General features: G+C 40.9%; 1 protein-coding gene and 1 long non-coding RNA gene across 2 annotated transcripts in view; one reads left to right on the plus strand and one right to left on the minus strand.

Annotated features, from left to right (window-relative positions):
• Positions 1-2911: 2911 nt before the first annotated feature.
• moxd1 (monooxygenase, DBH-like 1) overlaps positions 2912-13459 on the minus strand; it is a 96793-nt gene continuing 86245 nt past the window's right edge. Inside the window, exons 9-12 of the mRNA XM_067984530.1 lie at positions 13121-13180; positions 11098-11240; positions 5473-5641; positions 2912-3210 (exon numbers count right to left, since the gene is read on the minus strand). Coding sequence (XP_067840631.1) covers positions 3055-3210; positions 5473-5641; positions 11098-11240; positions 13121-13180 — 528 coding nt within the window. The 3' untranslated portion in view covers positions 2912-3054. The remainder of the gene's footprint in view (positions 3211-5472; positions 5642-11097; positions 11241-13120; positions 13181-13459) is intronic.
• The window catches only part of LOC137321826 (uncharacterized), a 39284-nt gene continuing 35668 nt past the window's right edge, over positions 9844-13459 (plus strand). The window contains exon 1 of the long non-coding RNA XR_010962909.1: positions 9844-10029. This is a non-coding gene — a long non-coding RNA (uncharacterized lncRNA). The remainder of the gene's footprint in view (positions 10030-13459) is intronic.

Consider the following 13459-nt stretch of genomic DNA (forward strand, 5'->3'; position numbering starts at 1 on the left):
CACTATTTCAGTGCATGTTATAGTAGAATAACATGTCTTATATATGTTGTAATGATAAGTATGACCAGTTCAGTATATGATCGTACCATTTAGGATTTTACTGGCATAATCTGAGTAGAATTTTGTCAATTTACAATATTTCTTGTACATTAAATGTAGCATTCTGTTGACTAAACAGTAAGCTGCAACCAATGAGCTAGCATGATTTGGAATGTTAATCAAGAAATGATGGGGAAGTCCTTGGGTACCTTCCCTAGCAGTTCTCACCATGGTGATAGAATGGTTTCCAACTGGCACATCAGATAGAACGGCCATCATACTTTTGCATGTTACTTTAGACTAAAACCTGTTGTCCCAAAGCTAATCATTTCTCACCATTGTGATAGGATGGTTTTCATTCAATGTGCCCAGTAAGGCACTTATCTAAATAAGCAGACAATTGTTTCTTGCTACTACATCAAAGAGGAGACATTTCATTCAAGTTGGTTGTTTTGATTCAGAGCATAATGGGTCAATATCCTCCACACACAGAGCTCGGTGAGAGAGAGACTAGAGAGAGAGAGAGAGATCTCTCTCTCTCTCTCTCTCTAGTCACTCGGAGACAGAGGCACTAGAATGGCAGAATGAATTCACACTTCTTGCAGCCTAAACACAGTATCAGTTAGCTTGGGGACAGCAGGTTTGAAAGTGAGTTTTCATCTAGAATGGCAGCTGAGGTGTGTTTTATTATTTTAAATGTATGTGGACTAGGAGGAAACTTATGAATCATGTGAAATATGTATTCCATTCATGTATTTTATATGAAATAAACCAGTTTACAGTTAGAGTTACAGTTGTCTCATCTTGCCAGAATGCTTTTCACTCCACCTTCCATAAAGACTGGAGAATTCTAATCTCACACGTGGCAACAAGGGACCTATGTTATGCACTCCAGTTCCTAGGACATGAGGTCTTCTTGCAGGAGCGATCTGAGAAAATATCTAGTACAAATCCACAAAATTTGTAATATTGGTGCACAAAGGCAATTTAAAAGTTTAAAATTTAACTGAACAAAGCAGTAAAAACTATATTTTAAAATGTTGACATGATCAAAACAGGTAGACAAAGAAATTGAGCTAGCTCGTTTGGCTGCAGAGGGAAAGCAAAAGAGCAAATGTTTTAACTAGAAGAGCATGAGTTTCAACTAGAGGTGGGGCAACACAGAATGAAAAAACAGGGAACTACGCAAATGATCTAATGGAGTGGGGAAATCCTAGCTTTTTATAATTCGATTCTCCTGATGCCCCTAATAATACTGGGTTCCGGATGTCCTTGCACTTACAATTGCTTGGGTGAAAATGACATAATTCCCTCATTGACATGGTATCATAATAAATCCGCCCGTTTGTAGGTAGGCATATTATGCACCCACCCTGAAATTCTAACAGGTGGAAAAAGGGGTGAGGACCTGCCATACGTGAGCCCCACCCCACTTTCTGCCTGTTCAGGTTATGTTATTTATATGCCACTTTTGGGGTGGAAGTTCGGGCAGGTACCTCCTGAGAGTGTGCAAGGTAATCCAGGAAAGTGTGCCCCTAATGAAAAACAACTGACCTGTTAATTAACTCTGGATTTATACTAGGATTCCCACTGCGCACCCACATCACTTCAGTCATACCAAACACTTATACTGGACTGAATTACAAAACAGGTTTCTTCATGAATAGAGTCTTTTACAGTAGCAGTAAAAAGGAGAGAGAATTAGTACTTGTAAATTTTCCTCATCTGTGGCCTGGCACACGAGTGGTGACCTGACACCACATCAAGCAACCGCTCTGTCGAGATGTGCCTCTAGGAACCCACCAACCAGTGCTGTTTTGTTTAAAAACCCTTAGGGGTCAGCGCCGAAGCTCATGAGTGAGTGCAATCGCACCTTCATGTTGGGATTTTGAGACCACAGATTGTCGCCCCCAGTATGTTTCGGTTGAGGAATGAATGTTAGCACGGGCATCAGAAGAACTCCCTGGTTGCTCTTCGAATGGGATCTTTTATGTTCACCTTGTACCTCTGGCACTCTGATTTCTAAATGATATTTATATACCAATCTGTGTGACTAAAGCAATTACTGACACGATGGAAGGCCAGTTACGTTAACACATAAAGAAATGCCTGTGGAAGGCCACCTGAGGTGATCAACAAGCACTGTTTAAGCTAAGTTTGTTCTGAATAGATTGTGATATCAATTAATTGCCCGGTGACGCACGTTAAAAGTTTCTTATCCTTGAATCAGATGCTATAGTTGTATGTAATCAGCTTGACCGACTTCTTTCTGATGTGCTTCAGGCAAGATCAGAGAATCATAGCCCATTTACCAGTGGTAGAAGTCATTTTGTGGATGACACCTTACCAGTTTTTAAAAAGCTAAGTAACTTAGTGACAAAAAAATGGAGTATTTTTATCCACAATTTATAAGCCTCTTTGCACTATTATAATGGAGAAATTAAATTGGACTTGGAGAAGTGCAAACATGTTTTTTTTGTGTTACTTTCTCATGGGAACATGGACTTCCCCCCCATCCCCCCCACCTTCCATGTAGCCCTTCCAGGTGTACGGCCTGTATCCTGGAGTGATTTTCTTTTTTCTCAACCTTGTGTTCGTAACAATATACCTTTTTTTTTAAATTCCAGGGAGTGCTGGCTCACAAACAAAGCAAATGTATTCAATTTTTTGTGTCAGGGAAATTTTAAAATACAGCTGTGCAACACATGATAGTCATCGTGATGTCATCCTTTCCAGTATGAAAAAGCACATGATAGAAAACAAAAGTCCTGCCAGATGTTCTCAAAGGGGGTATACCTTCCTCTTAGAACAGATGGAAGGCAATATTTTATGAGTCTTAACTGAGTTACATTGAAATGATTATTGAAAGCTCTTTTGCACAAATTGTGAATATATTTTATTGAAAAGGATTATCTTGCAAAGATGAAAGTGATTTGATAGTGCAAATTCATTTTCAGCATGAAAAGATAGTTTAAATATGAAAATGTGTAGTACATTTAAGTTTGTACAAACAAATTACATTCCTGCAGTAAGAACAGCACAAAAGGTTAATGACAAAAGTACAGGGAGTGGATCTGAGTACTGCCAAGTTGTCCGACAGGTGACTGGCTCTGGTTCCGATTTTAATTCCCAAGGCTTTAATGGTGGTGGTAATATCGGTATGCCATGTACCTATATTAAAAAGAGAACTTTTTCAATTCTCTGACCATGAAAAATATTTTGTGTTCATTACATGTTTTACCAGGAATATCTGGAGCATAAGAAAGGTGCAAGCATTTCTATGAGGTCAAGGACATCCAGCTTCATGTGACTAGTTGCTTATTGGCGATGGTGTCACGATTAAACAGCATTACTTCAATTAACCACAGACTAGGTCCCCTGCTCCAAGGACACAGTTTAATGTATGCACCCCATTCTTGCAAGATAGTTCCCAGGAAGCAGTCGTTTTTGACTAGAGTTGGTAATCTTTGGAAGTGAAGTAGCAGCATTCATACCTTGTCTAAGGATATAATCATCTACCATCACTGAGATACTGCTACACTTGTATTGGGAGAACATACTAACAATGCCAATCCAATCACAATCATAGTTACATCAATTCAGGATTATGGAATGACTGCAGGCTCATATAGCAAAGTTGCAGCTTTCTCCTTGAGCAGTCAACAGGAAAAACACAATGGATTGCATAATTATTATGTACCCACACTAGAAATTTCTACACCAGATTAATGTAAGAAGCTACTGGTTATAGTTTTGATTGTATTTGAACTGGCCAGTGTAAATTACATAGAATTTACAACACAGAAACAGGCCATTTGACCCAACAGGTCCATGCCAGTGTTTATGCTCCACACGAGCCGCCTCCCACTCTTTTTCATCTGACCCCATCAACTAGCATTAATTTTATATTGTGCACTATACCCAAATACAAAGAATTAGAAGTACAGGAAAATGGCATTATGATCTGAATTCCATCAAGCTGCAACATATACATACTGTAACTCACATTTTTTTCTTTCATATTTTCCAACATTTGAAGTTGTTAGACCACCTTTTTTTTATTCGTTCATGGGATGTGGGCGTCGCTGGTGAGGCCAGCATTTATTGCCCATTACTGCAATTTTTAATTTAAAATGTTTTGGTCAGTGTCTGAGGTGCATGGAAACCCATTACCATGTTTAGAGGTCTCCAGACTGAGCAAATGAGTGATCCAGGCAGTAGAGTTTCTGCTTGCCCAATATGGAGTGCATACACTTTCCCCATAGGGACACATCCTGACCTAAGTGTAGAAAGTTCAGGTGTAGGTTGGCAAGAGCCAAGGCTTAGAGACTCACAAATAATACCAGGATCCTGCTGGTGTTTAACTAGCAGCGAATTATGGTAACACTTCTGTTGCTTGTCTAGCCAGGACCATCCAGTCATTAGCTTGTAAGGTTATCTGGGGTTGAGTGGACAGAATCCCAGCTCCCAGAACCCATTAATAAGCCAGGATGGCTGGTCAGTCATAAAGTGTTCTGGATTATTGTGAAAATGCCTAACTTAAGTCTTAATACTGAGTCTGCCACACAGGTTGACTCTGTTCAATTCTTCCATCACCAGGCACCTCACCATGACCTGCATATCTCTAGGGAGGATAGTCGCTTTTGGTCATTAGACAATTAGCAAGCATAGGTCTGAGCCCTCCACAGGTGGATAACAAGGACCAGGAACTCCTGACAAATGGCATGGTGATTATTACTCACCATCAAATATCTGAGTTCAATGGTACCATCCTCCTGAGCACAGCATGAATACACACCATATCCCATTAACCACTCTACAACCCTACCATGGTAGGTACTGAACCCTGGATACTTGAGCGTGTTTTCTCAAATATGAACTCCAGGTAAAATTTTCTTACAGCTATCGTTCCAAAACTCAAAGGTTCCTCAGTAGCTGTAGTGCAGGCTTTCAATAAGGTGGAAGAAGCTATACAGGACATCTTGCAACATTCCAACCATTTCGCTGCATTAGGGTTAGGAATGTTCCAAACATTCATGTCAAATGTTGCATACGAGGCTTATTCGCCAACTGTGAGGGGCTTTGGCAGCGATGTGTCCGCCATAAGGCTGACTTCCACCTCCAATGTGCTCAGTGGCAGGTTAGTGTAGACCAGAGTCCTTCCTCCCTGCAACTGTTTACTCTTTGTTAAACCACAAATCTCTAATCACCTACAGTGAGTAGTCTGAAAACGTTTCTGACCATTCATCTCAATTATTTTCGTTAAGATCTCAAAGCAAATATTAAAGAGCACAACACATTCAAAGTGCTGATCACTGAACATATTTAGTTTTGTAATACAATCCAGAAAATTGCTTAGAAGCATCTATAGACGCAGTGCAGGACATAGTGGTATGCACTCCCGAAAGTTAAAGGTCAGTAATATATACTCACGTGCCATTCCCTCTGGTCATGTTTAGCACACCTAATATTCATCTCAATCTCATGTACAAGTTTGTTAAATTCCCTTCCTTTCTTCCTGGACCATTTAAACTTATTCATGGCTTCAGTGAAGGAAAGATCCTTGTACTTCTTGGGGCTTTTGATGATAAATGGCCATGTCCTTGATACAGAAAATAAATATTTGAATGCAATTTGTAGAAAAAACTCTTTTTCTTTTATATCTCTATTCAGTTACACTATAAAGCAGAAAATGCTGGAGAAGCTCAGCAAGTCAGGCAGCATCTGTGGAGAAAGAAACAGAGTTAACGTTTCATCAGAACTAGAAGATCTTTCAGTTTTGACGAAAGGTCTTCGACCATCAGTAATTTCCCAGATTCTTCCCCCCCCCCCCCCCCCAAATTGGCCCGGATTTTTATCCGGCTTTTCACATCTCCCTGGAGATCACATGGTTATGGGTGGGATGGGGGTGTATATATTGTGATACACAAGGTATCACAATTGTGTGGGACAGGCTGGATGGACCAGAGGGTCTTTTCCTGTTCTGTCATTGTTTGTATGGTCTGCTGTGTCTACCATTAGGGCTGGACGATGAGGAGGATCAGCAAGGGAGATTCCTCCTCAGATCAAGAAATGCTGCTAGAAGAGGGTGAAGGAGGGGAGAGCTCGAGGCCCTACACCATGCATTTTTTCAAGAACCGCATTTCCTACCTGAACCTGACTGAGGAGCAGTGAGTGAGACGTCTCTGCTTCACAAGGGATGCTCTCACTGAGATGTGTCACCTGTTGCAGCACCAACTGCAGCCCAACACCAGGCACCTATGGCTGTGAAGGTGACAGTGGCACTTAATTTCTGTGTCACAGGGTCATTCCAGGTTGCAACAGGTGACATAAGCAACAAAACACAGTTTGTAGTCCACGGCTGCCATGGAGACAGCGAAGCCAGGATAGGAGGCTTACCACGAGTGCAAGACATCATTGACTGCACCCACATTGCCTTGCATGCTCCACCTGAAGAGCCAGGGTTATACATCAACAGAGAGGGATTCCACTCCCTGGATGTTCAGCTGGTGTGCAACAACTGTCAATGCATTATGCACTGTGGGTGTTTTCCTGGGGTATTCCCTGAGCTGGCTCACGACTCCCGTCAGGAACCCGAACACAGATGCTGAGAAGCACTACAATCAGAGCCATAAATCCCCCCGAGCTCTAATTGAACAAACCATCGGCCTACTGAAGCAAAGGCTCCATTGCCTGCACAGTTATGAAGGCGTTCTTCTGTACAGCCCCTAGAGTATATCCAGATTTATCATCATGTGCTGCCTGCTCCTTAGCTTTGCCCTGAAAAAGAGCCAACCCTTAGAGACATCAAGGGAGGAAGAAATGGAGGCGTGGGAGCAGGAAGATCACAGGGAAGCTGAGGATACTGACAAAGAGGAAGGGCCATCAATCCTAGAACTGTGGGATAACAACTTATCGAGGAGTGATTCAGTTCAATAATCCCTCGCCTCCCCAGTACACCAACAGTCCTTCTTACCATCTCCTTACACCCACTACATGAATATCCTTAAAGTATACATCTTCTTGCACCAACATTACTACGCATAGTAAGACCAACAGATAAGTAAAGAAGTAAAAAAAAAGCAAGATTCTTAATCAGTTTTCATTTCATAATTCCATAAATGTAACAATTGAGAAATAGAAATCACCCTTGTACAAACCCATGGTGCCTGACTTCTGTGCTCTTTTTCCTAATCTAGTGCTCATATGAGGTGGATCCCTTGTAGCTACAGCTTGGGAAGTGGAAGGCTGTTGAATTTCCACTGAGGGCACTGGAGATGGCCGTAGTGGGCGACCTTAAGGAACTGTGGACATACAGGACTCGACTGCAGACTGCTGTATCTTGGCATCGGCTGGGGCAGTCTGACCCAGGTGACTGTCTGGAACTAAAAAGGCCACTGGCTGACAGGCTGGCAGGGGAGTAGGTGTGTTGCCAGTCTGAGAGGACAGCATGTGCCTCTCCCGCGATGCCACTGCCATACTGATGGGGCTGAGCCTCAGCAATCACACTGCTGTGCGTGTGATCGTGGATAAATCATTGCCCCCCTGTTCGTGTCTGCTCCCGGTTGTTGTGCGCCAGCTACTCCGGCAAGAAAGAAGGAACTATGTTAGTGGTAGCCTAGTGAGGTGTTTTGAGGATGTGCATGTCAGGGTAGAATAGTGGTGGTGGTGTGTGAAAGAAGGCACAGGTGTGGGGAAGAAATTGTGAAGACAGTGGTAGCAGCAGAGGGTGTCTGTAGCGCAGGAGAGTCAGTGAAGTGCGCTGCTGTGATTGGAGGAGAGTGAAGGGAAGCGGAGGAGGGAAGGTTTGTGAGTATTGGGACTACAGGTGGTGCAGGGAACAGCAGAGAGGAATAGATATGAGATTTATAAGTCTTACCTTAGCAGCCCTGGTCAGATCATTAAACATCTACCTGCATTGCAGCCAGGTACTCAGTGCAATGCTTCTGGCACTGATCTGTTGGGCTCCTCGTCCCACTGGTACTGGGCTACTTGTCTGGAAAGAGGCAATTACAGCTATAATCCTCTGAGAATGTTTCAAAAGAAAAACAATCATCTCAGGAATTGGGCTGTTCCTGATTTACTGGGCCTTCTTGGGGTAATAGAGAGTGTGTTGATGACCACTGTCCAAGAATTACATTGAGTTACATCAAAACTACAGCACAGAAAGAGGCCTTTCAGTCCAACTGGTCTATGCCGGTATTTATGCTCCACACGAGTCTTCTCTCTCCCTACTTCATCTAACTCTATCAGGATACCCTTCTATTCCTTTCTCCCTCATGTGCTTATCTAGCTTCCCCTTAAATGCATCTATGCTATTTGCCTCAACTACTCCTTGTGATAGCGCCTTCCACATTCTTACCACTCTTTGGGTAAAGAAGTTTCTCCTTAATTCCCTACTGGATTTATTAGCAACTATTTTATATTTATGACCTCTAGTTTTGGACTCTCCCACAAGTGGAAACATTTTCTCTACATCTACCCAAACAAACTCTTTCATTAACTTAAAGACTGCTAATAGGTCATCCCTCAGCCTTCTCTTTTCTAGAGAAAAGAGCCCCAGCCTGTTCAGCCTTTCCAGAGAAGTATATCCTTTCAATTCTGGTATCATCCTTGCAAATCTTTTTTTGCACCTTCTCCAACACCTCTATATCCTTTCTATAATATGGAGACTAGAACTGTGCACAGTACTCCAAGTGTGGTCTAACCAAGGTTCTATACAAGTTTAACATAAACTCTCTGATTTTCAATTCTATCCCTCTAGAAATGAACCCCAGTGCTTGATTTGCTTTTTTTTTAATGGCCTTATTAACCTGCATCGCTACTTTTAGTGATTTGCGTATCTATACCCCTCAATCCTCTACCCCATTTAGACTCTTATTATCCAAGCAGTTTGTGGCCTCCTTATTCCTCCTACCAAAATGCACCACCTCACACTTATCTATATGGAAATTCATTTGCCAATTACATACCCATTATGCAAGTTTATTAATGTCCTCTTGCATTTTGATGCATTTTTCCTTTGTATTAACTATAACCTCAATTTGTGTCATCTGCAAATTTTGAAATTGTACTTCCAATTCCAGAATCCAAATCGTTAATGTAAATTGTGAACAATAGTGGTCCCAGGTCCAATCCCTGAGGATCACCACTTCCCACCTTTTGCCAATCTGAGTATCTACCCTTAATCCCTACTCTCTGTTTTCTGTTTTGTATGTGTGGCCTGCTCTTTATTTTGTATCATTACACAAATGAGTGCTTTTCTGTGAAATAAAAGCAGCTTGATGACTTGTATCAGCACTTGTTTTACTAAGTGTTGCTCAGTCCATCTTTGCAAAGACAGAAGAAGTACATGGGATTAAGCTGGAAAACTCTTTTTCGGTCGACACAGACACGATGGGCCGAATGGCCTCCTTCTGTGCCATAACTTTCTATGATTCTATGAGCAAAGGACAACAATATCTAGTGCAGAGGAGATTATATTTTTATGTGCCTGGATTATGCTATAGTAAAAGTAATAAGTGCTGAGGGCTGAAAGATGGTAGTTCAGTTTGAGTAGAGGAAATGTTCAGCATGTGCTTGCGAAGGAACCAATGTGTAGGTTTTCACAGCAAAAACAAAGCTGGACAACAAAAGAATGTGTCCATTGATGGAAATAGCTCGAAATCAGAATCACCTCAATCCATTGCAACAGACATAAGCCAAGGGCTTGAAGCCTGTCCTGGTCTTTCCTCTCCCCCTCACTGGTTTACATGGTATACCTTCCTCAAACGCATTAACTACATTCTCTTTGGTTCTAGTATCAATGCTGGTGCTTGTGCAGGTAGAGTGCTTGATGCAGTTTGCTGTGAAATGTACAGGACCATGGCACCACTTCCTTTTGGAATCCATATCTGGGGAAGAACCTGAAGCAAGAGAAAAGGAGCATTGGAAGAACGTTAACACTGGGTTCATGCCTTGTATGAAGGAAAAGTACTCATGTATAAAAAGGTACCTATACTTACCTTGGCGCTTCTGATACCCTGAATTTCTGCTTCATTTGCTCTTGGGTACAACAAGACTCGGTCAGGTATTTTCATCAATGCAGCTTACTTGTGGGCTATTACAATTGAGTGCCCTTCTGCACCAAACGGAGCTACCATCTTTCCTGTAGCAACACTTGCAGCAACTGAAGTTTGGGGGGGGGGTGGTGAGGAGTGTTATCGGTGCTAGCGTCATTGCGCACATGATTCTGCCAACTCTGTTGCTCCATTTAGCCTCCACAGAACAATTGTTTCATGCCCTCTTTCGCAGCCCTGAATGAACTGCTGGCTTGCCCCATTTTGCAACTTGCAGCCAATCAGCTTTCAGGCCAGATCATTGCATATTTTTTCACCCAAATATTTTGCATTTGTCAGTATTAAATTTCATTTGCCATTTGTCTGTTTAACTGATGTAAAGCCTTCTGCAAATCTTTAATTGCATCCTTTGTCTCTACTATTCTTCCTACTTAAGTGTCACCTGTAAATTTGAGAAGCTTACATTAAGGTTTCAACCATCCAGGTTATCTCTGTGGATTTGAAGCAACAGAATTTACCAGCAGTACTCCACTCAATGCCTCCTCCCAATCTGATATTACACCTTTCACAACTACTCTCTGTTTCACATTTTTTTTAAACCAGATTTTTATCTGAATTACTATGGATTTTAGTTCAGTTAGGAATCTTTTACATGGAATTTTGTCAAAAGCTTTCTGAAAGTCCAAATAAACTAAAGCAGAGAGAGCTCCATTATCTACTTTGATTTATTTGTAGATGTTATAAGTAAAGAGGTTTGTCAGACAGGATCTTCCCCTTCTAAACCTAGGCTAGCTGTTTCTTCAAGTTTTTGCTATACAGATGTTCCTCCAGTTTATGCTTGAAATGCTTTCTGTTATTTACCTGATGTTATAGTATAATCACATCATCTGTTCATGAGTAAAAGTTCTTTCATGTTTAGAAAAGGTTTGCCATAACATGCCATTAATAGTGAAATAGTTACTTTATTCATACAGTAAGGAATGATAAGAAATATATTTACATGACTGGTCGATAAATTTCTTTCACTCCAATAAATTCCAACTGTGGAGCTATTTCAGGAAGACTCTCACATCTGGAAAGATCTATTTTTGGGTAGTATAGTAAGTATGACAAACACATTTCATCTCTTGTGCTTAGGCCACCCTGTAAAATAGCAAGAATGATTTAGTTTACAGCTGTATCATTTTTGTCTAGAACATGTGCATATCTCTTTTATTTGTTTAGATTTACACCACTATTTAACTCATACAGCAGAACCTTCATAAGAAGATTCAACTTATACCATTCTAGAGCATTGCAACATTTCCACATTAGCGTTCTGTAACACAGCAATTTTAACTGCTTATAGGTCACTAAATAAAAGCCTAGGAGACGTTTTTAAAAACAACTACATTAATAAACAAAAGGTCCCACATTTGATTCAGAGTCTATGCTGTGTTCATTGACCTTAGTTGGAATGTCAGTGAGAATGCTACAGGTGGCCTCAAAACCCTTGGACAAGATGAGGAAATTCAGTTTGGGTTCCGACTATCTAACAAGCCCTGCTGGAAGTACATGTGTAAGTGTATCAGATAAGGTTGGCTGCGATGCCCACCATTATAAAGTAGCCTATTAACCCTTACTATCAGGACTCACAGCTGAATAATGGACACTTGGGCAAGATATCAGAGGGTGCCTGGTTTTCATGGAACTGTACCGCAGCAACGAATCAACACCTTCAGGAGAGGAAGGGAGGAGGGAAAATTAGTAAGGAAAAAAAAATTGACCAAGAAGGATTTTGTTGTGGGGCAGAGAGGGGAGTACTTTCAATATAAAGAACCTCCCCTCATCTAAAGATCTTCTAGTATGGATTGTCATCATTTACAGCACTCACTCATATTGAGCCAGCTCTACCATGGGGTGCAATGATATTGAATATGTATATGGCAAAAGTACTCCAAAGCAAAATGCAAAAACTGAGATTAGAAACTGGTTAGGCAGCTGATCCAGAGGCATTTGAGACCAAAAAAAAAATCAGACCAAAACAACTACTACTAAATTCTCAGCACTCTTTCCAGATCAGAATGCTCCAGGCCGTCATGCAGACTGGTCTCAAATATTGATTTCTATGGGCGACCAGCAGAAGCAGGCAATGTAGACAATGGCAGAAAATGGTAAGAAACAGGTTGGAAAGAGCCTCTACCCCAGTGCACTTGGCTGGGGGTGGGGGCCGGGGGGGGGGGCGGAGGGTGGGAGAACTGAGGAGAACTGCAGTATTTCCCCATGGAGTGAAAAGGGAAATCAAAGGGGAGGCCATTTTTATATGCCTACCAGTGGCAGAGCATGGGAGCACATCGTGTGCCTACCCTGTCTGTTGAATAGTTCCAGGAGCAGGAATCAAAATTCAATAAAAAGGTTGAAGCTCCTAAACATGCTAGTCTGGCAACACATTAAAGCTTTTCTTTTTACACGGTTACAAAATTGATGTTATTATGTGAAGTTACCAGTGCAAGTCATTAACATGGACTATCCAAACAAAATGATCTACTGAAGCCTCTAAACTAATATTGACAGTTTGTAAAGACTCCTCCTTAACACCTGCCTGGCAGTTACACCAACCAGAACAGGAGTGACATCAAAATGAACCAATGGTGATTATCACTTTACTTTTTCACCCTTTCTGATGTCAGAATTCCTGGTAATGAAAGCTTAGCTTTCAACTTGTATTAACTAAATATTTGAGGGACACATTTTGGGGTACCAGTCTATTTTACACACATATGCAAGCATTATAATAGTGTGTTCTTATAAGCATGACTAAAAGAAGTTCACTTATAAAGCCAACTGATCTTATTAGAAGTGACTTAAAAAGTATCCAGTACAGATCAGGCAGGTTTTAAATGCAGAAAGATAACATTTTTTTGTTGTAAAACATTAAAACTAATGATCAACAACTTAAGTGGTCTAGTACAACCGAAAGAACAACAACTCCTTCCTATACAAACAGTAGATTCCACTTTTATTTAATTTTATCTTTCTCCTACCCATGTCATATTGCTGCGTGATGTGGTGTTATACTCGCATTCAGTCACCAAACTATCACCCTGTAAGACATTTTAAATATTTTCTGTTAAAAAAAGCATTAAAAATGTTTTGTAATTGGATGCAATTTCACATTTATATGAAAGAAAACTAAATATTTAAAGTAAATTTAAATAAAAAATATCATTAAACAATATTAAAATCAAGATTATTCAAAGATTGAACTGCATATTCCTGTAGAAAAGTGAAATGAATTTGAGTTACACTGTGCTTTGAGGAATTTGTACAAGAGTATCGGAAATGCTCACGATACGTTTGTTAATTGGGTGCGACCCATTGGA

The sequence above is a fragment of the Heptranchias perlo genome, chromosome 5 (assembly GCF_035084215.1).
Source record: "Heptranchias perlo isolate sHepPer1 chromosome 5, sHepPer1.hap1, whole genome shotgun sequence".
Lineage (NCBI taxonomy): Eukaryota > Metazoa > Chordata > Chondrichthyes > Hexanchiformes > Hexanchidae > Heptranchias > Heptranchias perlo.